This window comes from Canis lupus, chromosome 4 (assembly GCF_048164855.1).
Source record: "Canis lupus baileyi chromosome 4, mCanLup2.hap1, whole genome shotgun sequence".
In the NCBI taxonomy this organism is placed as follows: Eukaryota; Metazoa; Chordata; class Mammalia; order Carnivora; family Canidae; genus Canis; species Canis lupus.
In genome coordinates this window covers 8,732,436-8,760,159 of record NC_132841.1, presented here as the reverse complement: position 1 = coordinate 8,760,159, position 27,724 = coordinate 8,732,436, and the positions used below count along the sequence as shown (strand labels likewise).

The 27,724-nt window shown below is 39.6% G+C and overlaps 1 protein-coding gene across 8 annotated transcripts in view; it reads left to right on the top strand.

Annotated features, from left to right (window-relative positions):
• DISC1 (DISC1 scaffold protein) overlaps positions 1 to 27,724 on the top strand; it is a 349,132-nt gene that overhangs the window by 66,763 nt on the left and 254,645 nt on the right. Inside the window, exons 4-5 of one of the 8 annotated variants that reach the window (XM_072823073.1) lie at positions 22,013 to 22,092; positions 22,355 to 22,481. The exons of the other annotated variants lie outside the window; for them this stretch is intronic. Coding sequence (XP_072679174.1) covers positions 22,013 to 22,086 — 74 coding nt within the window. The 3' untranslated portion in view covers positions 22,087 to 22,092; positions 22,355 to 22,481. Of the gene's footprint in view, positions 1 to 22,012; positions 22,093 to 22,354; positions 22,482 to 27,724 lie in introns of those variants that run through there. 8 annotated transcript variants of the gene reach the window in all.

Here is a 27,724-nt window from a genome sequence, read left to right as displayed (position 1 = left end):
AAAGAGTCTATCTCCAAATATAGTCATTTTATGTGGTACTTAGGGTACTTTAACATAGGAATTTTGAGGGAACATAATTCAGCCCATAACAAGAGCCTAATGTACTCAGGGCAGAGCTAAATACTAAACATATCCAGGTGTTTCTGCAAAAGTTTGAATAATTTGGTTTCACTAGTCTACTGTCAAATGCAGATATTTGATAGAAAAGTTAAAAAAAAAAAAGGCAGACTTCTGTGACATGAATGAGCTAATTATTCCTTTCCTGTCCACAAAGTAACCTGGCTATTACTCGTATCTTGTTTTGTGTAAAACCCTGAAGCTAGTGAAGAGCAGAGAATGGCTTTTGGATCAGTATATCACAGTACCTTTTCACATGAACAGCATGTTATTGCCTCTTTGCCAGGTTTAGCATGCCATGGTGGACCAAAAAAATGTGTAAAGGATATTAGTTTTTTTCTTAGGGAATGTTAGCTTATTTGGGATAGAATGAAAATAACATAAATGTGTGAAATTTCAGTTAACATTAAAATAGTGTGTGTGTGTGTTTGTGTGTATGCATGTGTGTGTGTATGTGTGTGTGTGCTCTGTACTTTCAAGAAGAAGAGACCCAATTTAAACAGGAAGAAGAGGAAAAGAGGATTCATAGTTTGGTGTGACAGTGCTGAGGTGAATGGGGTCAGGGGACCCAGGATTCTTACTTTGTCTGCAGTTTGACTTATTCTCTCAAACCACTTGTTGCACTTACCTATTGCTGCATGTGCTAGGCTGAAAAATAGCCCCCCGAAGATATTAACATCCTAATTCCTAGAATTTGTAGATGTTACCTTATTTGGAAAAGTGTTTTGCAGGTATGATTAAATAGAGAGTCTTGAGATGAGATTAACTGGATTATTGGGGTAAGCCCTAAATGCCATCACATATGTTCTTAAGAGAGAGGCAGAAGGAGACTGGACCAACAGAAGAAGAGGAAGTGATATGACCGCAGAAGCAGAGATTGGGGTAATGTGGCCAAAAGACTTGGAATGCTGGCAGCCAACTGGAATCAGAAGAGGCAAGGAATGGATTCTTCCTGAGAGCCTCCGGAAGGAGTACAGCCCTGATAACACTTGGTTTCAGCCCAGTAAAACTGATTTCAGGTTTATGGCCTCCAAAACTGTGAAAGAATGAATTTCTGTTCTTTTAAATCACAAAATTTGTGGTTATTTGCTACAGTAGCCATAGGAAACTAATATACAAACAACCACAAAATTTAGTAGTTAAAGCAATGTCAGGGAATGACATCAGGAAAATAGTAGAGTAAGTGACTCCAAGCATTCATTCCCTCACAGAAATATCAAAAGAGAAATATAAACTGTCAGAACCAGCATTTTTGAACTCTGAAAAATAGCCTAAAGTTTAGTGTAACCAAGCAAACCTTGAACCAAGAAAAAGGCAACTTGAAAATAGTGGGAGGACTTTGTGGCATTTCTGCTTGCCCTTGTCCTACTCCTCCCCAGGATGGCAGTGACCTTGGAGATGACAGCTCACATTCCTGGTGTGGGACTCTGGTCTCTGATTCCAGGGGGAACAGAGCAGATTTTACTCTTATTATTACATAAGTCTATTCTAACCTGTTTTGGGTTACCTAAAGGACTGACATCAAGTGCTTGTCTTTCTTTTGGGTAACTCAGAGTGGAGGCTAGAAAAATGGCAAGCATTGCTTGAAAACACTGCACGGTGGACTAACGAACTGAAAACAACTGGACAAAAGTTACTGATTGAGAGATACAGCAGGCTGTCTCCTGCCCAGGAGCAACAGCTGGGGGAGACCTTTGGGATATTCAAAAGCACTTGTATATATATAGAAATTTAGAAAACCACTTGTTTGTTCAGAGAAAGATACATACTTAGAAAAAAGAAGGAGAAGACTAAACTTTCACCTCAGGCTGATCCTAAGGAGGCTGGTGTGCCCCAGCAGTACAAAGACTGGGAGAGAAATTTGTTCATTTTTGGTGTTTTTCTGTGTGTTTATTCTGTGCTATTCCCCCCTGTGCTTTCTTTTCTGTTTTTTTTCTTTTTCTCCCAGCATTTGAGGAACTCTTTGTCTAAACACTGGCTGAACACAAGTTATAAGACTCTTCAAGGAATATAGTTTTTGCAAAAATAGTTTGGAAAATTACCTAAACAGATGGACTACTGTAGCCTTCAACAATGGTAAAAACAATAGCAAAAACAGCAACAAAGCCAGCAAACTGGGGGATTTGGAGAATCTGATTTCCAGAGTTACCACATTATAATATTTAAATGACCAGTTTTCAACAAAGTATCACAAGACATACAAAGAAATAGAAACACATGGCCCATTGAACAAGCAAAGATAAATGGACAGAAATCATCCCTGAAGAAACTCAAATATCAGATTTATTAAAGACTTTAGAACAACTGTCTTAATGACATCCAAAGAGTTAAAGGAAACATGGATGTAGAACTAAAGGAAATCAGAAAAACAACATATGAACAAAATGAGAATATTAATAAAGAAAGAAGTTCTAACAAGTAATCAAATTCTGGAGCTGAAAAGTGTAACTGAAACAAAATATTCACTAGAAGGGCTCAATAGTAGATCTGAGTGGGCAGAAAAACAATCAGCAAATTTAAGATATGACAAATGAAATAATTTAGTCTGAAGAGGAGAAAGAGAAAAGAATGAAGAAAATTGAAGATAGCCTCAGAGGCTACTGGAACATTATCAAGCAGACCATCATATACTTATAGGAGTTCCAGAAGGAGAAGAGAGAATGACAGGAGAATATTTGAAGAAATAATGGCTGAACACATCCTAAATTTGGTGATATACATGAATCTACAAATTCAAGAGCTCAATAAACTACAAGTAAGGCTAACTCAATGAGACTCACAGGGAAACACATAATCAAATTGTCAAAAGTCAAAGACAAGAGACTCTTGAAAGCGGCAAGAGAGAAGCAATTCCTCACATACAAGGGATCCTCAATAAGATTGACAGCTATTTTCTTATAAAAAATCATGAAGACCAGAAGGCACAAGAAAGATATATTTAATGTGGAAAGAAAAAAATTGTTGATCAAGAATTCTATACCCAGCAAAACTGTCCTTCAAAAAATGAGGGAAATAGTAAGAAATTTCCAGGTAACAAAAGCTAAAGGGGTTCATTATCACTAGACCTGCTCTGCGAGAAATGCTAATGAGTGTCCTTTAGGTAGAAATGAAAGGACATTAGAGAATAACTTGAAGCCATGTGAGGAAATAAATAATTCAGTAATGGTAAATAGATGGGCAAACATAAAAGCCTGTATTGTTCTATTTTTGGCTTCTACCTCCACTTTTTGTTTTCTATATGATTGAAAAGACAAATGCATAAAATTTATAATTTATGAATTATAAATCCATGTTCCTGAGTGTACATGGTAAAAAGATGTAATTTGTGACAGCAATAACAAAGGAGCTGTATAGGGGCATAGTTTTTATAGTCTATTGAAGTTAAATTGGTATCAATTCAAATTAGACTGTCTTTACTTTAAAATTACAAATGTAGTCCCATGGCAACCACAAAGGATGTGCCAATAAAATCTACACAAAAGGAATCAAAACAGTTCAATACAAAAAAATTGATTAAACACAAAAGAAGACAGTAATGGAGGCAATGAAGTGAACAAAAGAAAGACATACAGAAAATGAATAACAAAATGGCAGAACTAAGTCTTTATCAGGAATTACTTTAAATCTAAGTTGATTAAACTTTATAATCAAAAGAGAGAGACTGGTAGAATGGATTAAAAAAAAAAAACGATCCAACTGTATACTATCTTCAAGAGACTTATTTTAGACCCAAAGGAAAATAGATTGAGGTGAAGGAATGGAAAAAGATATTCCATGCAAATAGTAACCAAAAGAGATCTGGGGATCTACATTATTAGACAAAATAGACTTTAAGTAAAAAACTGTTATGAGACAAAAGAGGCATTATATATTGATAAAAGCATCAACATCAAGAAGATGCAATAATTTTAAACATCTATGCACCAAACAACAGAACAACAGAGCTCCAAAATATATGAAATAAGTATTGACAAAATAGAAGGGAGAAATAATTCTTTGTTATAGTTGGAGCCTTCAATATACCACTTTAATAATGCAAGAACATTTAGACAGATAATCAATAAGGATATAGAGGCTTGACTAACACTATAAACCTACTAGACCTGACAGACATATATAGAACACCCCATCAACAGCAAAATACATTTTTTTCTCAAGTGTACATGGAACATTCTCCAAAGTAGATCACGTTAGGCCACAAAAGAAATCTCAATAAATTTAAAAGATTATAATCATACAAAGTATTATCTCCAACCACAGTGTGATGAAGCTAGAAATGAAAACCAAGGGCCAACTGGAAAATGTACAAAATACATAATAATTAAGCAGCACACTTTTAGAGAACTAATGGGTAAGAAAGCAATCTCAAAAGAAATTAGAAAACATTTACAGATTAATGAAAAGGAAAATTAAACATCTCAGAATTTATGGGAGGCAAGTAAGGCAGTGCTCAGAGGAAAATTTATAGCTGTAAATACCTATTTTAATAAATAAATAAATAAATAAATAAATAAATAAATAAATTTTTAGGGAGGAGAGAGAGTGGGGAGTGAGTCAGAGGGAGAGGGAGAGAGAGAATCTTGATCTCATGATTCTGAGATCATGACCTGAGCTGAAATCAAGAGTGGATACTTTTTTTTTTTTGTAAAATATTTTATTTATTCATTCATGAGAGACACACAGAGAGAGGCAGAGACATAGACAGATGAAGAAGCAGACTCCTTGCCAGGATCCTGATGTAGAATTCAGTCCCAGGATCCTGGGATCACAACCTGAGCTGAAGACAGATGTGCAATCACTGAGCCACCCAGGCGTCCCAAGAGTTGGACGCTTAACTGGCTGAGTCATCCAGGTACCCCTATAGGTATTTTTTAAAAAGGAGAAATATCTGAAAAATAACCTAAACTTAGACACTGATGAACCAGAAAAAGAGTAAACTAAACCCAAAGCTAACAGGAGGAAATAAAGATTAAAGCAGAGATAAAATAGAAAATAGAAAACCAGTTGAGAGAATCAATAAAATAAAAATTTAGTTCTTTGAAAATATCAACAAAATTGGAGAAGAAAAAAGGAGAAAGATGGAAATAACTAAAATTATAAATGAAAACGAGAACATTACTGCCAAACATATGAAATAAAAATGAATATGAAAGAATATTATGAACAATTTTATGCCAGCAAATTGGTTATCCTGGATGAAATGGCCCAATTTTTAGTAAAGCACAAAATACCCACACTGACTCAAGAACTAGTCAAGAGATGGAATTAGTAATTAAAAACCTCCTAGCAGAGAAAGGTCCAGGGCCAGATGGTTTACTGGTTAATTCTATGAACCATTTCAGGGAATTTAACATTAATTCTTTTCTAACTGCTATGAAGAAGAGAATAGTAGAGAACGCTTCCTAATTAATTCTATGAGGCCAGCATTATCCTGATATCAAAGCCAGATGAAGACTCACAAGAATGAAAATTACAGATCAATATCACTTATAGATGCAAATATCAACAATGCTGAGGTATAGATGTGAATCAAAACTACACTCACTAGGATGGCTGCTATCAAAAAAATGGACAATGACAAGCGTTGGTGAGGATGTGGAGAAAGTGGAGCTCTCATACATTGGTGTAGGAATGTAAAATGGTGCGGTGCTGTGGAAAACAGCTTGGTAGTTCCTAAAGAAACTAAACATATAATTACCTCATGACCAAGCAATTCTACTCCTAAGTATGTTCCCAAAGAAATTGAAAGCAGGGACTCATTCAGATATTTGTATGCTAATGTTCATGCAGCATCATTTGCATTAACCAAGCAGTTGCAGCAAACCCAAATGTCCATAAGTAGATAAAGGGATAAACAAACTGTGACATATACATACAATGGAATATTATTCAGCCATGAGAAGGAATAAAATCCTGATAAATGCTATGGCATAGATGAATCTTAAAAACATTGTGTTCAGTTAAATAGCCCAGACACAAAAGGACAAATACTGTATGATTCCACTTACATGAAATACCTAGAACAGGCAAATTCAGAAACAAAACAGATAATAGGTTAATGGGACAGGACACCTGGGTGGCTCAGTGGTTGAGTGTCTGCCATCAGCTCAGGTGGTGATCTCTGGGTCCTGGGATGGAGTCCCACATCAGACTCCCCTCAGGGAGCCTACTTCTCCCTCTACCTGTGTCTCTGTGTCTCTCATGAATAAATAAATAAAATCTTAAAAAGAAAGAGGTTAATAGGGACTGGGATAAGGGGGATGGGAAGTTACTGCTCAATGGTTGCACAGTTTCTGTTTGAGATGATAATATTTTAGAAATGGTAAGTGGTGATGATTGCACAATATTGTGAATGTACTTAATGCCACTGAATTATTAAAAAATGGCTAAAATGGCAAATTTTGCAGTATACATATTTTATAATAATTTAAAAAATTAATACAATGTACCCAACCCCATTGAATTATATCTTTTAAATGGGTGAATTGTATGGCATGTGAATTATACTCGATAAAGCTGTTTAAGAAAAACAACAAAAATATTTATTTTGCTTGTGAGTCTGCATTTTGGGGAGGGCTGAGTGGGTGTAGCTTATCTCTACCCCAGGCATCAACCAGGGCAGCTTGAAGGCTGGGGCTTGGAATCACCCGCATTGTGAATCACTCATTGTGGCTGGTGGTTGATGCTTGGTACTTGGCTGGGACTGGGGCCGGGACACCTGTAGCCTATGGCTGTGTGGCTGCCTTGCAGTATGGTGATGATATCCTGAGAGAGAGCTGGGCAAGAAGTAGTACCTATTGTGGACTGAACTTGAGGGTCAGGCAGCGTTACCACTGCTGCATTTACTCATTAGAAATCACTAAGGGTGATGTGATCCATACTTGAGGTCAGAGTAATCATCCATCTGTTGATGGGAGGAGTGGCTAAAGAATTTGTGGTATCTTTTGAAGCCACAACAGACTGCCCTTTATTCTTGTGTTTTTACACTCTTTCCACATGCAAAATATACTCACCTACATTCAAAACCCCTCAACAGTGTCACATATTATGGCACCAGGTTCAGGCTTGATGTCCAGGAGCTGCATGTCTAATCAGGTGCTGCTGCAGGTGAGACTCCTCAGGTGACAGTCTCCAAGCACAGCTCCTTGGAACACTTGTGTACTGAAGATACAGCTTGTCAACCCCCACAGTCCCAACCTATGGTAGTGGGACAGGTGTAGGATCACTGCTACAGATACTTGTTCAAAAAGGGGAGAAATAGGAGGCACAGGCAGCCATGGGTCCATGGCAATTTTGAAATGCAGCTGAGCTCCTGTTGTCAATCCTTGATTAGGGTTTATCCCTACTGCCTGGAAGCGATTTTTTCATGGCACTCAGCTCTGACCTATGGGCTCCTGATTCTACATCCTGAGTCATCCTTCCTTGTCCATAAACAGCACCCTGAGTTTGGAGCCAAGTAGTTTTTCAGCCTGCTTTCCACCCCTACAAGTTTGGGAATCTAAATGTTTTTTGTCATCTTATACCATCCTTGGTACCATACCATACCTCCTTATACATAATTCTTTTAAAAATGTTTTGGGTTTCATATGAATCAATGTGTAATCTACTCCATCAGACAAATCTATGCCCATGGATGGATCTCTTCAAGAATAGCCTCTTTTTCAGGCTCCCTATAAGGCTCACAGGGGGTGAGATGTGGGGGGTGGGGAAGGGTGGGGTGGGCGGGGGGGAGGGGAACAATGCTCCTAAGATTCTTACAGGGCTGTTTGACTGTTTGAAAGTGTCTGTGATCTTCCGGAGATCTAAGAAAGGGTTTTATAGTTTATGTCTTTGGCTTCATCTTTGACCATATTTTCCAGGCAGCACTCTGGGTTTGATCTTTGTCTAGAAGCCATTTCTTAACCTTAGCACTATTTGTCATCTGAAGACACTGGAGATAAGGAACAGTGTTGATTTCAAGCCCAGCAAGTCCTGGCTTCAAATGCATTTCCTTAGCTTCTTTCTCTCTTCTTACATTGTCCTGTGGCTAGTAAGGAGAAGCCAGGGAATTCACCAGCTGCCTGGGAATTTCCTTAGCCAGACCACCCACCTCAATAGGTACACTCTGTATCATGTCACTTTGGGTGACAGTGTTTTCGAACTTTTGTCCTTTGTCCAGTTTCTGATAACATTTTCCTCTTTCTCCTTTAAGTCCTTCCCAGCAGCCTCCTTAAGGTCAGCTGTGCTTCTCCCGTGTCTTTAGGGCCCTTCCACCTTCCATGTACTGCCCAATCCCAAATCTGTGGCCACATGTTTTGGGCTTTGCTATGGGAGAACCCTACCATGGCACTAAAATCTGTTCCTGTTATCGCTGCATAACAAATGAACCCCCCCCCCCCCAATCTTAGAGGCTTATCAAAATGACAACATGTATTGTGCTTAAAAAATCTAAAATTGGGGGAAATCTCAGCAGAGATAGCTCTTCTCTGCTCCATATGGCCTTAGCTGGGGCCGCTCACAGAATTGGAGAGGCCTGTGATCATCTGCACACCTGTTCTTGTATCAGGCAGTTGATGCTGCCTGTCAGCTGGGGTTGTAGCTGCAATGCCCATTTGTGGCCTTTCCATGGGGCTTCTTGGCTTCCTTACAGCATGATGGAGAATGTAGTTGGGGGGAGCAGTGGAGAGAGGTAGGACGGGAGGCAGAAGAAAATCTATTGTCTTTTATGACTTCATTTAAAAAATTATGTAGTGTTAATTCCACCAGATTCTGTTTACTTGAAGCAAGTCACCAAAGTTAGCCCATTTTCAAGCAGAGAATTAGGCCACTTTTTGATGGAGGCACATTTAAAAATGATCATACCACAACTATTCCACATGGTAATTCAAGACTTTTATACTAACAGCACCGTGACTTGAGAAGAAAAGGGTCTGCCCTCAGTGGCTCCAGTATGAAAACTTTCATATTGAAGTTGGGGCAGGTGGAAACTCCTGGGATCAGCTGCTGTAGCTGAAGGGGTGAGGTAGCGTGATGAGCCAAGTGTGTTTACCTGTCTGTCTCTCTGACGCGGTGGGTATGTCTGCTATGAGGAGGTGAGGGAACTGGTGGTGAGCAGATAAAAATAGTAGCCTAGTTCACTTACTGCTTCATGAAACACAGGAAGTAATTAAGAATGGTTGAGAACAACATATGAACTTCAAAATGAGGGATGTTAAAAATATACAAGAAGATTAACACGGAAACACTCTGTACAGAGTTTATTCATTTAGTCAGGAAACATTTATCGAATGCCTGCTGTTTCCTAGCACTCTGCTGGACGATGGGAAGCCGTGGTGAATTAATACAGTCCTTTCCAAAACCTGCTCTCACATATTTGAATTTGCCTCTTATTTAGAGATTTTCCCAGACACTTGTCCTAATCTTCCCTGGGGAGCAAAGTAACCTTTGATTTGTCTCTGTGGCAGCATCTAGAGGGGCTTTGTGTGTTAGATTGAGAAAAAGCTCAATCTATCAGTTGGTTATTATGGGGCTGATTGGCCCATGTCTTGTCACTGAATTGAGTGATTGATGAATTCAACTGGCAGGATTAACCCTTCTATTTTTACGCAAAGTGACAATTAGTAATAATTTATTCAACCTGGGATAGTCAGTACTTAAAAATACCTTCGCAAGCTATAACAGATTTAACCAGTGCTTATTTACATATTTAGTTTTAATTTTCTGTATGTTTTTAGTTGAGGCAGAGTTTACATACAACGAGCTGTGAAATGTTTAATAATAACCCCTTCTGTACCTCTGGGTGAGGTCAGCTCAGCAGAAAGAGTGGAGAGTCCCAGGACTGGGCAAGGGGACTCTGTGTCAGTGTGGTGGGGGCCTTTTATGCTGTAATCTGTCCATGAACACCAGTTTGCTCCTGTATAAACTAGGAACAAGAATACCTACCCGCTGTGTGGGTGGAAGGTTAAATGTGATAATAGTGTATGTGAGGAGTTTGGTGCACAGGCTTGAAAACACAGTGTGAAGTATGGCTTCTTCTGTACAATCTCTGCCAGTAGTTAGCATCAGTACCACGGAAAGAAATAAGATAGAATGATTTGGCTTCTTACTTTCTATTTGGCAATAAGTAGCTTATTTGCACATAGCCTGATTTCTTTCCAGCTGCAAAAAATTCGGAAATGAGGTAAAGCAATACATATTAAAACATGCAAATTATAATGAGGCATTTAAGGCTTGACTACTCTTCACATCTTCCTGTGGCAAACTATTTTTCTTCTCGGCAGTAAATATCATGACCTTGAATCTTGTTCTTTGCCTCATTCTCTGTTGTATGACATTGGATGACATTGAGAAAACAAGACTGAAACTCTGCTTGAGCTTTGAGGAAATTAGGTATCCTGGTTTTGAGGGTGGGTGGGAAAAAATGGAAGAAGAGGACATTGAGACAAATGGGGGGCTAAGAACAAAAGTGAAGAAGAAGAATTGAAGAGAGATAGATTCTGTGCTCTGGTCATTTTTGTGTGGGTCTCTGCTGCTCTGTGACCTGTAACTTCATGGGCAGAGAGGGTTAAGTGTCAGTTTCCAGACAGTTATTAATCCATCCAATTAAAACAGTCATTTACAAACATGGCGTTCATTTCCTCTGCATAATGGCAATGATATGGTGCCCTGGCCCCTACCTGGGGCCCCTTGCACTAGTGATGTATCGTTGGACAGTTAACCAGGTTTTATGAACTGACCAGGCACTTAATTAAATCTTGCATCCTGTCTAATAAGAAACTGACAGCAAATATACTCCCATCACATTCTGGATGACAGAGAGTCACACCAGAAGAGAACCTTGAGTGGCTGTTCCCTCCAGGTTTAACAAGCTCTGCGGTGTGTCTTTTGCTGCTCTCTTTGACTGCTGTTCTTGCTTCCAAATCAGCAAGGGCTGAAAGCATGGCACGAATATATCAGCTGCTCTAGAGGCCCTGTCTTTTAGAGATGAATCGTGACCCACTTTTTAAAAAAGTTATATTTGGAAATTTGAGTAAGTTTTCTATAAGACTTGGAAACAAAAAATCTTTGTTTACCAAAATCTTCAGTTGGGGGGCGGGAAGACACCTGCAGAACCAAAGAGCATCCCCATGGGTTCTGAGTAGAAAGCTCTAGGGGTGATTGTTCACATCTACTTTGGTGGTGGGGGCTGGGGGATCACGACCAGGATCCTTGATACAGTTTTAAACCAGCTCTCTCTGCTCCCTCTGCCTCCATGAGCCATTAGTGTGAGATTGTACATTGGCCTTTGGGTCTTGTTTCAACAAGGAAAGACAAGACCAAGTGGGACAAAGTGGCAGTGCACGGTTTCAGTGTGGGGACTGAGTGGTCTTGTAGAGTAAAGCACATTCTATGTTCTGTGAACACATTCGTCCCACAGTTCTGTGACCTCCATACTTTGTTTGCCTGCTCATTCTAGCCTGAGAATGGTTTTCAGGTACCTTTGTTTCCTTAAAGCTGGATCTTTCCATTAATAAGGGAAAAGGACTTGTATTTGTGACATCACTTTACCAGCCCCCCAAAACTATTGTGTAAAACCTAAGATCCATCCTTTCCTCTAGAAATTCTTGATCTCTGGCACAGCCCAGCTCCTCTTGCTGTAGTTCCTTCTGCCATGAATGGCACCAAGGAAGAAAAATTGGGAGTTGTGCTGGACATTCCCCTCCCCCTGGACTTTAAGCCACTATATCTTTTCGATTTCATCCCCACAGTATCTCTTCCTTCCTACCTTAGATCTTAACTGGTTTTTGCCTGGACCAACACACTTGTCTCTTACAGGGTCCCTGCTTCCATTCTTGCCCTGCTCCGATCTATCCTTCACCTTGTAACCAGTCTTCTTTCTCAGATGCTTGTAGGTTCCCATTCCCATTTCACCTCTCTGTGATGGACATCTTTAGGGTAATTGGTAAATGAAGCCTGCAGTAACCCTGTCTCACTCTGGCCCTTGCCTAGCTTACTAATTTCTTTTCTTGCCACTATTTTCCTGCCAGTAGCTTTCTCCCTAGTGCTCCAGTGGTTCCTGAAGGCAGGAAATCTGTTCTTGATCAGTTTACACCTTTCCCTGCACTCACTCCCCCCTTTTCCTTCTTAGGTCCTATGAGATCATCCATGTCTTGGTTTCAGTGTCCTTTCTTTTGGCTTTTTTGCATGTTCCCTAGCCCTGTCCATATTATGTTCTAATATAGCTATTGGATGTCCTCTTGGTTGAACTGTAAGCTGTCTCGGGGAGAGAATAAGACCTTGTCTAATTTTAACTTTTTAAAAAAAATCTCGGGCCTCACATGGTGCCTGGTCAAAGGCAACTCTTAAGAAATGGTTGTTGAATGAACAAAAGAATGTTCTAAATACATCTTATCTACCAATGATGATTGTCATTGTTATCTTGTTCTTAATAGTCGGTAACTCTACTAACTAATAGAGTCATAAAGTATTAGTGCCGTTCAGGTCAACATAATTGAAAGCCTGACAACAAAGTTAGCTTCTGCTATTTACTAGCTGTATAAGCTTAGACAAATCATGTAATCTTTCCAAGCTTCAAATTTTCCCACCTATAAAATGGGATATCAGATTTGTTTTGAGATTTAATGAGATGGTTTATGCTGAACATTTGGGTTATATATAATGCTGGATGTGATTGCAACAATTACAATCACCAGTATTTAAATATGATCAGTCTATATAGTAGTTTAGACTTGCTGTCTTTGTGTTTTTCTGTTCATATTTGTTTATAAAAAAGTTATTGTCAGAGCAGCAGCTGGAATACCTTGGAGTGCCTAGTTGAATACCTTTTGAGAGCAGAGAGAAACCAGAAAGCCCACAGCAAAGGGACTTTTTAATATTTCACAGTAGACAAACAAAGTTATTTTCCGTCATGGTGATGTATTGGGTGGAATGACCTTTATCAGTTGATGACAGTGATGTAGCAGAAGGGACAGTTTTCCACTTGACCTTTATACAATGTGCCAGCTTGTCTCCTAACACAAAATAAGTTACAATTGACAGGCTTGATAGAACACTAACCTGACAGAAGCTTATTGTTTGGCAGGAGATAGGCACTCTAGCAGCCCCCGTTTCCTATAGAACGTGGTGACTTTCACATCCCCCAGGGTGGCTTAGAAATGAGTACTACCTAAGTCACTGCCAGAACATTTAGTGTAATTAGTTCCTCTGGGAGTTTGTTTTTAAATGAGATTTGTTCATAATGAATTTTTATTGCCATGGACTTGATTACTCTGCACGGGCCAGACTATATTCTTTCGACTTTTCTGACTTTGTTAGCTCCCTTTCTCTCTTCTTGGCCAAAACATCACAGGATGCTTTCTGCACATCTTTCTCCTATTGCTTCATTATTGCCTTTCCATAAACTTTACTACTTCCCTTTAGTTTTTCTGCTATGGGTATTTTCCCTTGAGGTTTTTGTCCGCAAGGGCTAAAATGTGAATTTTGCAAGTTTGCTCCTTCTCCTAGGTAGTCATGGGGGCAGAAGTGGTGTTGGGGAAGCAGGGAAAAAATGTGTTGCTGTTTCAGCCTTGCAGGTTCTGTGGAGAAAATTGATGCTGAGGATCAGTTGACCTGGGTTGTAGCTTTGGTTCTGATACTAAGTACATCGATAATCACAGGTAATTTTTCTCTCCTCTGTAAGAAGTCAGAGGAAGGATTCCATTTTTATTTGAAGTAGATGGAAACTGTTAGTTCTTATCATGAATAATTACAAGTAGAAAATGGGCATGCCATTCTGGAACTTTTCCCAAAGCCGATCTGCTATGAGTTGATAGAGCCTGTCTTCATCTGCTAAATGGGTACAATAACATCTGCCCTATTCCTGTTGCTGGGCTCATGAGAAACAAAGGAAATAAATAGAAAAAGTGTTCTGATTGAAAGAACTCTGCCAACATACTGGCTAGGGAGTATGGGGAGCTATGGATAATGCTTTCCGCTTTTTAGGCTTTTCCATGCTATACATGAACAAAGAAAAAGAAAAAAAATAGGAAAAAATTAGAAGGAAATATACCAAAAGAATAGAAAAGCTTTGGAAAGTTGGAAATCTCATAAATCCCTCAATACCACAGCTGAAGGTCTGGTCTCATGTTCTGAGTAATTCTCACTGAGATTAATATTTTATGCATATCTATGGAAGCAGAGATTCACTCGCATCTTTGAAATTGGAGTCTGTCCCTATCAAAATAGTGGATAAAGATACAAATCTTTTATTTTTCTTGAAGATCTTATACAATGAAAATTTCACTTACGTCATACAAACTTGGGAGTGCAATGGAAAGTTGGCAGCTTAAGGCTGGCAGTATTTACAGCTCCTCAACAGTTTTGAATCTATGTAATTTTTCAGAATTCTGGCAGACTGATTTTCAAACTGTGTTCTGAGGGGGGTCCCAGGGATCCTTAGGGGAGCTAGAAGGAAGAACCATCCCAAGTATTAGTGCGTCTTGGCTTTTACTGGTGGTTAGTACTCAGCAAGACTGTGTCTTAAAAAGGATTAAAGCACAATAAAAGCAACAAAGAAAAACCAAGTACTTGAACAATTATTGCCATTAGACTTAAAAATGATACTTCAGAAACTCTGAAAGCATACTGAGAGGAAGAAAGAATCCTTCCAAATCTTGGCCTCTTTTTCATATTTTGGATGGAAGCTTGACTTTTGGGTGTCCCAAACCACAGTACGCTAAGAAGTGCACAGCCTAGAAGGATGATGGCATTTGCTTCTAATCAGGTCCTAAACAGTGAGGACAGGATTGTCCAGCATGCTGAGCTCTGAAACAAATCCTTCCTGTTATCCCCATTGGAGCAAGTGCTTCTGATGAGCTCATGTGAGGGTGGATTTCCAGCATGAACAGCCAGCCATGTGTTTCAAACACTATTAGTCCCAGTCAGGGATGTTATACTGTGTCCATTCCACTTAGAGGTATTAATTTTCTTCTTGGCAGTCGGAACCAATTGCTTTGGATCCTCCATGGAAACTTCAATATCCTGAACTCCTACTAATGAAACTCCCTAAATTTAAATAAAACAAAAAAAATTAGATAGCAACATGGAGCTAGCTAATATGTCTTTAGACATAATGAAAAGAAAAAGGATTCAGGTGGAGAATATGCTCATTTAAGATAGGGGTGGCATCTTGCTTCTCTTTCTTGTTCTCTCTCTCTTTTTCTTTCAAGATGCAGTTGTTTGGATGCTGGCCATGGACTGGAGAAAAATCAATTGGGCATTTCTGCCTACCCTAAGGCCTGTCTCTCTAATGTTCCCATCCTCTATCATGGCATGAAAAAACATAATTGTTCAACATCTGTGTTTGAACAGTTACGTTTTTGTAGGGAAAAAAAAACCCACCCAAAAGTGAATGGAAAACTATGCTACGATTAATGTCAGTCATAGGAATTCAACTCTTGGGGCCCTTTGGACCATAATTAAGCAACCATTACCCCTTGGTGACAGTATGTACTAATTGCGGGTCAATGTCTGGGCAAGAAGTCACCTGTCCTGCAAACTCAGGTCCATAACATGATGACATTCCGTGTTCCTCCCTTCCAGAATTGTTGCTGGGAGGTCAGATCACTAGCTGTGGACTTAACTGTTTTTATGGAACTTCTTTCTGGTCTAGCTGAAGTGAGAGGCATCGCTTCTGTACAGTCTGACACTTCCATCGAAGGTTAAATTTCTTTTTAACCTGTCTATTACATCAGACTGCTCGAAAGCTAGCCCAGAGGAGACATTTAAAAGAAAAAGGGTCCCGTTCTGGCTTGTAACTTTATAATGTATAGTCTGCTCTGGTGATTTTTGTCCCATCACTCAGGTTATTTTATGCCCTCAACCACTGTTTGGTGTTATTCTCAAACTCAGGCTTCCTGCCTCCCCGTATCTCTTCCCCCTACAGATGGACCTCTGCATAGTCTGTACAGAAAGCCACCTGTATCTGGTTCAGTAGCGGTTGGCCATTTTGTTCATAAGAGCAAAGTGATGCTAGGCACTGGGCACTCAGAGAGTCCGGTAAGGAAGGGCAAGAACTGGTGTTTCCTTTCTCTCCTTCCCTCCCTGCCTCCTCTTTTGGTGGCTGGTGGGTGGGCTGCATCTGCTGACCCGAGAGACATCAAGGGCCTGGTGGGAAGTTTGTTTACCCACTGCTGATGGCTCAACAATGAATTCTCCAAATCGGTGGCTTTCACAGTTTTGACGATGATCCACCGTAAGAAATACACCACGATCCTATATATACATGGAACAAAAATGCAGCCACTCTGACTTTGTTTGTATTCATTCTGTTCTAGTTTGTGAATAGTGAACGCTGGTCTCCAATCTTTAAATTGATAATACCACCCACTAATGAGTTGGACCAGCATTTTGAAAAATATCACTCTGGTCCTTCAGATGAGTTTGAATGTTCAGCTGGCACACACTTTGCATGGAACTAGGGCAGTGCTGCTACTCTGGGCTGTCTCCTAGAATGCCCAGGGGTGCCTGAATGTCTGCCTGACTCCTTGGGACACCTAGAAATCCCTGGCTCTTTAGGGAATAGCAGGGCCCCAGCAGGGACTTTTGCCTTTTCCTGACCCATGCTTCTTGCTTTCACCCTGAAGGCTTCTTATCATGTTTGAACGTGACCCCAGAACGGCCTGTAGGTGCTAGAACTCTGCAAATGTTCAACTCTGAACAAGATACAGTTTACCCTTCTTTCAGACATTCCATTTTGAAGTTTCTTTCTTTCTTTCTTTCTTTCTTTCTTTCTTTCTTTCTTTCTTTCTTTCTTTCTTTCTTTCTTTCTTCCTTCCTTCCTTCCTTCCTTCCTTCCTTCCTTCCTTCCTTCCTTCCTTCCTTCCTTCCTTTCTTTCTGATTTTATTTATTTATTCAGAGAGACACAGAGAAAGAGAGAGAGAGGCAGAGACAAAGGCAGAGGTAGGGAGCCTGATGCGGGACTTGATCCTGGGACCCCAGGATCATACCCTGGGCCGAAGGCAGGTGCTAAACTGCTGAGCCACCCAGGGATCCCCTTGAAGTCGGTTTCCTTGAGGCCCTTGACCTTGGGGAGATAAACAGTATAATGACTTCTGCCCTTGGAAAAGAAGAGAGGACACAAATCTATAACAGTGCCAAAGACAATCTGGTTTCCTGACTTCTTTGCTTTATTCTTCAATGTACAGACTTGGGGACAGGCTTTCTGGAATTCCTTCTCCTAGCAGTCTGTGGTGGGATAGCTGGCTCCATTGGTCTAGTCACTGAAGTGACTCTGAGTGCCAAGTGCCTCGCATAGTTTTGCTCTTACAAACAAAATGACCAACTGTCACTGAACCAGATACCAGTTGGTTTTCTTTTCTTTCTTTTTTTTTTTTTCCAGTTGGTTTTCTGTACAGAATTTGGTCCCCCTCCATTAGCATTCCTCCTTATCTATTTTACCATAGGAAAGATCCTCATTATCTGTGGGGTCACTGTGTGTTCTAGAAGCAGTGAGTAATGTCGCTAAAGGCCGATTTGGGCTCCATGCCCTCTGCCCATGTTGCTATGGATCTTGCTCCTGTGTGACCTCAGACAGGGCTACAGAGGTGCAGAAAGGGGGATGGGGAGTCACCCAGGGCTGCACCAAGCTCAGTGAAATCCCGGGTGATCAGGCTCCATGGGGAGGCCACCGTTGTAGGGAACCGAGGAGGCTTTCTCTCCATTATCGAATCCAGTCATTCTCACATTTTTACATCCACAAAACACATCCTAGAGTAATGGTGATATTTTCCCAGTGTGCTGGAAAAAGCCAAGTTGGCACTGCCTAAGCTGGCTACGGGTTCCTGTATCCACAGTACTGAGGGGGTGGCCCCGGCCTGCTGAGGCTGGTGTCTTTGAGGGGATGAGGCTGATTCTGAGAGTACTGGAAAAACTGCAAACTGGGGCTACTGGAATGAAACACGGTAGCCTAGCGTTGCTGGCAGGTCGAAGACAGGAACAGGAAAGCAACAGCAGGGAGCAGATGGGAAGGAGCAAGGCACTTGCTCTTCTAGCCTGCAGCCTCTCTCTGGCGGCCTTTACTGGCAGAGACTGACAGGTGCCAGCGGCAAAGGCAGAAGTGTGGTTGGTCTGCAGAGGTCCCGCCCCAGCACAGAGCAGAAGATTTAAGACAGGAGCTGTGTGACAGTGAGACAGTGGCTTAATAACTGGCACATCCCTGAGATCACATCTTGCTTTTCCATGTTATGAGCCAATTGAGAGATAACATAAGGGGGTAAAGCAGATGGAGATCTGAATACCAGCTCTAGACTGGTAAAGCCAACACTGTAGAATGTGTTTTAAGTCTATGGTAACAATGGACCTCTGATTACCAAATTCCAGAATAAGAATTACCCACCCAACCACAGACAGTGATAAGCTGCTGCCTCCTTTTTGTGTGTGTTGGGGGGTCTTTGCAAGGTCACCTGGCCTCCAACAAAAAAAGAAGGAGGTAGAGAGAGGCTGAGCTATATCTGCTCAATCTGGCTCTCAAACTCACCAACCAGGAAACTTACTCCATCTCCCTGGACAGGTAGGTGTTACGGACGGGGCAGCAAAGCAAATCCTTTATATGGATACCTAGGAATAGGGAGGAAACATTTCCTCCCTATATAATGTGAAGGGTGATATCCCCAAAGCAGTCCACGTAGCAGAGACCAGTTCTTAAAAGTTGATGGAATCACTCTAAATCGCATTTTGGCCAAAAAAATTTTGTAGGTATGAGGTGGTCTCAAGTCTGCTGCTCTGTCCTCATTCAGGAGGTGATTTTAGAATATTAAGAGAAGGGGAATGGATGGACTGCATAATCCTGGAAATATCACAAACATATCCTTTCTTAGCCTTGATAGATAAGGATCAACGGGGAGATTTTACCTTCCTTGCAAGAATTGGGTGTGCAACTATTCAGAATTGCTAATTAAGAGAGGACTTTCAATCTGAATAGAATCAACCTCGGGGGTAGACGGTAGACCTGGCATAATAATTCATTGAATACTTAGTAGTTAACGATATTATAATTTTGTAACCCCTGTGCCTTGGTGCCTGCTACCACTTGTTTGCTAGTGTTTGCAAGATAATAAAATGGATGAGCACATATATAAGATTATGATGGAAAACTCAGAAACTCTGCATCATGCCTGTCTTAGAGCTTCTGTTTGTTTGTTTCATTTCTTCACAGACATCATTGCTCCACCTACAGGTATTTCTGTCACAGTGTTGCTAATGCTTATGATGGAATTTAGTGTACGGTGGCTCATGGTGTTCCTCAAAAGGCTTTGTGACTCCTGGGTGATTCAGAACCACTGGTACCTGGGAAGCTAAAGGTAGCCTGTGCTGCCTACATGTGTGAGTGGAGGACTGGGTGGGAGCCAGGAGGAGGGACGGGACATGGTTGTACATTTTACAGGATGAGAAAGGAAACACAGAGCAAGATTGGCTATAAACTCCTCTGAATCCGACAGCCTTCCGGGTGTTGGGCCACACTGAATGCATGCTGAATTTTAAAGAGACACCATTTGAATTGAGTTAAGTCTGAATCAACAAGGTAGGGCTGTCACAGCAATTTCATTGAGTTACTTTTACTTTTGTAAAGAGTCTGCCACTTGTGTTTTTCAAAACTATTCACAGGCATTCTTTTCTTTCACGATTATTTGGTGGCACACATTGGACTAGGAATTTCAGAGGTAGGAAGAGGAAACAGAGTCTGAAGGAAGCTAAATAATCTCAAGGTTACATATTTGGTCCTTCTGAATCCAGGACTAAAATCTGGGTATCTCCTGATCCTTAAGCAAATAATTTTAAAATGTTGATTTTCTTCCTATACTAGAGGTTCTTACACACAGAAAGAAGGATTACAACACTTTCCTTTTACATTGTTTATGTGATTATTCTATACATTTTAAATATTTGTCTTTAGGATAACATTTTATACAATCTGTGATGTTTATCCTTAAGATTCTAGTTTTAATGATTATAAAGCCAAGATTTATTTTGACAGTATGGCTGTGGCACTCCTCATTCATCCCATAAATGCTGATTAAGTGCCTTTTACAGCACATACTACATTAGGTACTGGGGAGAGAGCCACCAACAAAGCATCATTGTCTTCTGCCTTCAGAGCCGCTACAGTCTTCCTGCTGTGGGATGGCACAGTCCCCATTCAGGTCCAGGAGTTAAGACTTTACCGCCAAGTGGAGGTGAGGGTCACTGAACTGTCAGCCACTCTTATTTTGGTTTTGGAGCTCTGTCTTTGGAATTATGCTTAGCTGCTGGAAATCCCAATGGCTGGGGACCGTGACTTCATGCCATCTAGAGCCACGTGGGAATTCAGTTGGTTCTGTAGAGGACCTGAAGTGTTTCTTGCATTGGCTTTCAGTTACTATTCCATTCCTGCTCTGGGAAAATGTTCCGGCTAACTCCAGTTTTATTTCTAATATCTGCATCGTATCTAAGGACTCTGGGAAGATACTTTTATTTTAAAACTAGTCTTGCAGAGTCTTCTAATTTCTTTAGCTTCTTCCCCATTTATAGAGGCGTTGCTTGAAACCAGTACGTATGCAGCTTCACAGCATGCTAAAAGCATTGCTCTTTATTAGTCATTCTTATCTTTGGCTGCTGTTTTGCGATTTCTATTAACATCGTCTTTGAATGGAAGGTCACTGTTTTATTTGTCTTATGGTTCTTCCTCCAAAAGAAAACAGCTTAATTCTACTTTGTTCCAAGGAACTAATATTCTAGTGTGCTTTATTCCTTCTGATTGGATTTCATCCTAATTGGAATGGCTTAGGCTAGTGGAAATAATTTATTTAATCTTCTTAGTTTTTTTATTTTACAATATGCATTTTACCTAGATCCCTTTATGCCACTCAAAGAATTTAAGCTGTTTGTGTTGCTATGTTGTTAGTCAGAGATCAACTTAATACAATCCTCTTGGTGCTGAGATCAACTTAATACAATCCTCTTGGTGTGTTCTATTTGTCCGTTGCAGAAAGGGTACACACATTATTGTGGTATGCATTATATTTTTAAAAATAATGATGATAGCAGTTGCTCGACAGTGAACTCCTAATGTCCTGAATTCCATTAGAGATAAATGTGTTAAAAGATGTTCTACAAAAAACAATTAAATCTTAAAAGATTGCAGGTTGTGGTGATTACCATTCAAAGACAAGAGAGCCTGTGGTTTTGAGCACTGACAAACAGATGTGTCCAGCTATTTTTTTATGAAAACACCAGCAGAGCAAATTACTCATGAAAAGTCTATTCATAGGAACTAATTGAATGCCATGTCCAGTTTAATAGTGAAAACTGAGTACAACCAAAACCAGGAGAAAGCAATAATAAATAGGCATTTGAATTGTTCCATTTGTGTGACTTCTAAAAATAGCCACAGAGTCAGTAGTACATTCTCATGTCTGAGAGGCACATCAATCTTTTAAATGGTCCAAAGCCCTTTAACATAACGTGGAGAAAGAGAAAGAAGCCCTTGAAGGAGAAACTCAAGTGACCATTTGGATTTTCTGTGGTGTCATTTTACAGGGTTACTGCTAATGTGGAAGAGGCCCAAGAATCATTGACCAGATCTCTAAGTTGTCTTATAGCTTGCCAGAAAATTTCTTTGGCCTCTTTGGTATAGTCAATCTGCTATAAGAATTTTTCTTTTAATTTCTCTCTTAACTAGACTATACCTAATGAACTTTAATATTCAGTGCACTGAGCTGGTTCGGTTAACAGCCATGCATCTAGATTGCTAAGTGAGTTAGTAATTGCCTAAGTGATTAGCCCATTTTGGTAATGACTGATCATATATCTAAATTCAATTAAAATAAAGAACATGGCATAAAAAATTGTTTCACATGGGAGGATCTGCCATTACATTTTAAATAAGAGTTTCTCTTTCAGAGTTTACACATTTTGAAGTGGCTGAAAAAAAAAATCATATCCTAATGTCTGACTCCATAATCTATGCAAGTTAACTCCAGGTAGGAATGCTACTTGCTTTTGCCTCAATGTATTAGCTGATGATTGCCTTTTATTTCTAAAAATGGATTTTTAAAAACTAATTATTAAAGCAATTCATGATTGTTGTAAAAACACTTTTCAAGGTCAGAAAAAATCATCTTTATTTTCATGCATAGATATGGGCACAGTTAATATTTTGTTTGTTTGTTGGTCACATTTTTCATTGTGCTGATGAATGGCTCTTTCTCTCTTGTCTGTTCTTTTGGGTTCTCTGCATTGTAGCTATTTGGAAATAATCTAAAGAATGTTCCTCCTTCTTGGGTAAGTGCTTTCAACTCCTGTCTCCTAATAAGTAGCTGGGAAGTTGGATGGATCTCTTCCTAATATAATCAGTAAAGATGATGGCAGTATGGTAGGAGTTGGTGGTGGTGGTGGTGGAAGAAGTGGTGGTGGTGGTAGTAGAGAAGGTAGGGATGGAGGAAGAGGTGGAGGTGGTGGTGGGAGTAATGTTGGAAGTGGTGGGGGGGGTGGTCGGGCATGGTCTAAGGCACTTTTTCAAAAGAAGCAGACGACTGAGAATTGCCAGTGGAGAGTCAGCCACCCTAGATTCTGAACAATGAACATGGACCACATGTATACAGATCTGGTTTTCCACAGTACCTATGAAAGCATACTTTAGAGAGGGTTTTTATAGTTCTAAAAATATGAAGACTTTATAAAGAGTAACCAAAATTCAGTTGGTCAGTTACTTCCCTAGGACATTCGGTGATAGGTGAAAGAAACATTTTTCTATAATTTTAGTTTTAGGAGTTGAGGCAGAGAGTATTTTGGAGTGGTCCATAATCAACCATCCTTTTAGAAATTCACGATCTTGAGGAATTTTGTATGTTTTCTGATGTGCCTGAATACTGTAACTTTAAGCATTGTTTTCAAGCCTATTGACATTGCATGTATGCACACTCATACACGCTCATTCAGCTTGCTGGTCGTATGACACACCCCAGATCTGGGGAAGTACCTGGAACTTGCATTACTTTTGTTATTTTGATCCCTCACAGTTTATTTTGCTTGTAAATTCTTGCTGGGGAAGAACAGATGCTTCAAAACAAATATTCGGCTGAAATAATTCAGAGCAAATCAACAAATGTGTATGAAGAACAAGGTGACAGACTAAGTGCTGAGTAGTTAAGTATCCACAGTTAAATTATTGTTTGTCTTCCAAATTTTTTTTTTCCAAAATTTTTCTATCTCCCTCAAATGTTTGTTTTTTCTTTTATCCCACAACCACAGTGATTTCTCAGTCTTTCTTCCTCACAGTGGCTGGCTTAAAATACAACATTTCTAGAAATCTTCTTTGGTGTACATTGAAAAGACCGGTGTCCCAGGGAAACCAAAGCTTACCCTAAGCAGTTTAGCATTAAGAATTTGAGAAAGCAAATCTCTATTATTATGCAGAAATCAAAGGGTAGAATAAGAAACCAGTAGGCTACTTAAAAGATATAGCACTTTTCTAAATAATAAGTAACTCAAGATTTTACAGCCTATTTTGTAAGAAATTGAAAGAAAGTCACCCAGCCACACTGACTGATTGGCAAGACTCTTCGTTCCGCCTGTTTGTTTTTTTAAACATATTGGTAATCATAAAAGTATAGATTATATCTACCTACAATTTTGCATATTGCTTTTCTCTCTTGTAACTTGAAAATATTTCTGCATAGTTTTTCTAACTGGCTTTTGACTTGCTACATAGCATTCCCTGAGATGATAGGCTCTTATTTATTTAACCATGTCCCTTAAATTGGATCTGAGGCTCTTTCCACTTTTGCCAGTTTGTTCATTTGTTTTGGCTACTGGCGGCTTTCTGTGAGAAAGAGGTGGATGAAGCAGCCAATGAGACGATAGGATAGTTTGCATTTGTATCATGCATTCAGGTGTGTATTTCAAGGGTATGGTGTATACCATAGGATATGATCTAGCCCGTAGGACACAGTGGTGAAGAGCACAGGTTCTGGAGTCAGCAGATATTGGCTTTATTTCTGAGTCACACAGCTGTGCGACTAATCTAGAAAAATTTCGTTAACTTTTCATAGCCTCAGTCTTTTGATCAGCAGAGTGGAAACAAATCCTGTCTCCCTCCTGACATCATCGTGAGGATTAAAATGATTGGCACTTGGTAATAGCAGTGCTCATAAGATGGTTGCTGTTCTTCTGTGTCTCCACAAATCCTCATCCAAGTAGAAAGAGTCATTTATTTACTCAGCATTTACACAGTACTGCTATCAAGTGCCTAGCACTGAATTCTAGATATTGGCAAGGCAGAGATGAATGAGGCTCAGGCTCTGCTCTGTGGGTCCTATGGTCTCCAGGGACCCAGACAAATGAATCAGCAGACAAGACCCCTGTGTAGCTAGGGAAACTCTAAGGAGCAGGTACTGCTTCAAGGATGACTCCTGGGAGGTATAAAAGAAAAAGCCCAGAGTTTGGTACAGAAAAGATCAAGGTTCAAATTCTGATTTTGCTGTGATCTCATTGTGAGGCCTTAGACACTTTACTTCGATTCTCTGCAATTTAGTTTCTGTGTTTGTATTCCTGCTCTACAAGTTTTTGTGAGGCTCAGAAATAATGTCTATGGTGTGGGGCATGCAACAGATGCACGAAAATGATTATGCCTGAAGTCTTCAGTGCCCCAACAGTGGCTGATTTTTATGATAATGAATCCGACAAAAGTCCAGCATTGTGAAATGTCAAAGACTGGCTCAGTTGCACTCAGGTTAGTCTGAAATATGTTTTATTACAGTTGAATCCTTTGTAAACTGGTCATCTGCACGTGATGTGTATGGTAATGTGGAAATATTAGAATATTCAACTCTCAATGAATAGCATTTCGTGGCCATTATGTAAAAACCAAGGAAAAATGACTTATGAAGACATTGATTGCTTCTCTGCTTTAAGGAGCTCCTCAGAATGCAGAATGGCCACACAGTCAAGAATATGGCTCTGTCCCACAGACAGAGCAAGGCAGCAGAAATTGAATCTGTTTAGCAGGTTGCCTTTATGTGTGAAGATTTCTTGCTGCTCTGTAAATGATTATTTGCTTATTTATTCATAGATGTAGAAAGTACTTTTCTTTTGTTCTGTTTCCAAATTGCAGCCTCAAAGTAACAGGCACTTAGTATTGATGTGCTAAGGAATACAGATGAGCACTGACCCTCAATTAAACATTAATAAATATATTGTAGTGACATCAAAAAAATGCATCGACTTGGTCCAAAATGGGATGAGATGGTGTTTAGCATTTTTATTGCAGAGATCCTAAAAGTAATGCATGTTAGATCCATAAATTGAATACATTGTATCAATTAGGACCTATTATTTAAAGCATCATTTTGCTTAGCACTTGATAATGTCTTCTCTAGTTAACTTTGAGTGTTTGTTTTTACTATCCAGCTGTATTTACAAAATGCAACCAAGATTTCTAATATTATTATTGTTCTATCATTCAGATGGTCAGTGGACCACATTTAATCAGCATTTGCTGTGTGCACCACTCTCTACAATTCTGGCTTTAAATCTTGAGCTACAAACTGAAATCAGATGAATAATGTCTACAGAAAGCTTGTAAAGGTTTAAAAGAAAGAAAAGACCAAGAAAGTGAATTACATTTCCTCAACCAGTGGGCCAGATAGAATGATAGGAGAAATTTTCTTAAACACACAGCAGGATTCATATTAATAAAGGGACATGATAGTCACAAATATAGCATTTAATAGTGCTGTGTCTATCTATCTATCTATCTATCTATCTATCTATCTATCTATCTATCATCTTTTAAAGATTTTATTTATTTGACACAGAGAGAAAGAACACAAGCAGGGTGAGTGGTAGGCAGAGTGACAGGGAGAAGCAGGCTCCCCATGCAGCAGGGAGCCCAATGGGAGGCTCAATCCCAGGACCCTGGGATCATGACCTGAACCAAAGGCAGACACTTGACTGACTGAGCCACTTAGGCAACACTTTCTCTCTATATTTTTAATAAATAGATAGATAAATAAATAAATAAATATTTATGTATTTATAAATATAAATATAATATATAAATATTATATAAATAAATATTTATATAATATTTATTATAAATTTATTTATTTATTTATTTATTTATTTATTTATTTATTTATTTATTGAGAGAGACTCACACATTTGGGTGAGGGGCAGAGGAAAAGGGAGAGAGAGAATCTCAAGCAGATTCCCTACTAAGTATTGAGCCCAGTTAGGGCTTGATCTATCACCTGAGACCATGACCCAAGCCGAAACCAAGAGTCAGACTCCAAACTGACTGAGTTACCCAGGCACCCCTATATTTTTTTAAATAGTAATTTAAAAATAAATATTTAAAAAGTTAGACAATTATTATTAAAAATACAAATTTAAAATAATAAAATAATTTTCCACTCACAGAAGAGTTGTAAGTATAGCACAAAGAACTCGCATATCTCCCTTGCTCTGGTTCCCCAAGTGGATACACATATCCATTGTCACTGTCTTCTTTCTGACCACTGACAGTGAGTGAGCTGCAGACATGATGCCCTAGTGGCCCTGTGTACCTGCTTGGCTCTTTCCCCAAACAAGGACAATCACAGGCCACCAACTGGCAACACTAATAAACTGCCCCTATCCGGTCTACAGACTTCATGTGCATTTCACCAGCAATGCCACCATTGTTCCTTTCTTCTTTCTGGTTCGGAAAAGGTTCACACATTGTGTGTAGTTATGTCTTTTTACTCTCCTATTCAGAATGATTCTCAGCACTCAAGTCTTTTATGTCCTTGGAAGTTTTAAGGAGTGCAGACCTTATATTTTGTCAGATGACCTTCAACCTGGGTCCACTGATGTCTCCTCATGACTAGACTCAGGTCATGCAGCCCTGACGAGAACATTATGGAAATGAAGCAGTGTACTTGTTAGCATATCTCTCTTAGTGTCACATGAGGTAGATCCATCATGCCACCCCTGATGATGGATATCTTGACCATCTGGTTATGCTGGTGCTTTCCAAGTCTTTCCACCACAAAGATACCATTTATCCTTTGAAAATTGATTAGTATCTTGTGGGGAGATATTCTAAGATTACACTGCACCTCACCAAAATGCCATTCCTTTTTTTTTTCAAATTTTTATTTAAATTCTAGTTAGTTAGATGACATGTACTGTCAGTACAGTACTGATTTCAGAAGGATAATTTAGTGATTCATCACTTACATATAACACCTAGTGCTCAACAGAAGTGCCTTCCTAATGCCCATCACCCATTTAACCCATCCCCTGCCCATCTCCCACAAATTCCTTTTTATTAGTTGGAATTCTATTAGCATGGATATATAGGTTTCTATTCTATTCGATGGGTGTTCTTCATTAATAGTATTATTTATTTGATTCTGAAATGATCCCAGATTGGGCCTATGGGAGCTCCTTGCATTTTATGGACTCTTATACTTTATGGACATGTTTCCCATCAGTCCTTGGACATGTCCTAATTTTTTGATACAACGAGATCTTCAGATTCTGGCCCTGCCTCAGGCCTACAATCAACCTTTTCTCTGAAGGGGTCTGATTCCTTTCATAGAGGATGGTGTTTGGAAATCAGGTTCTATG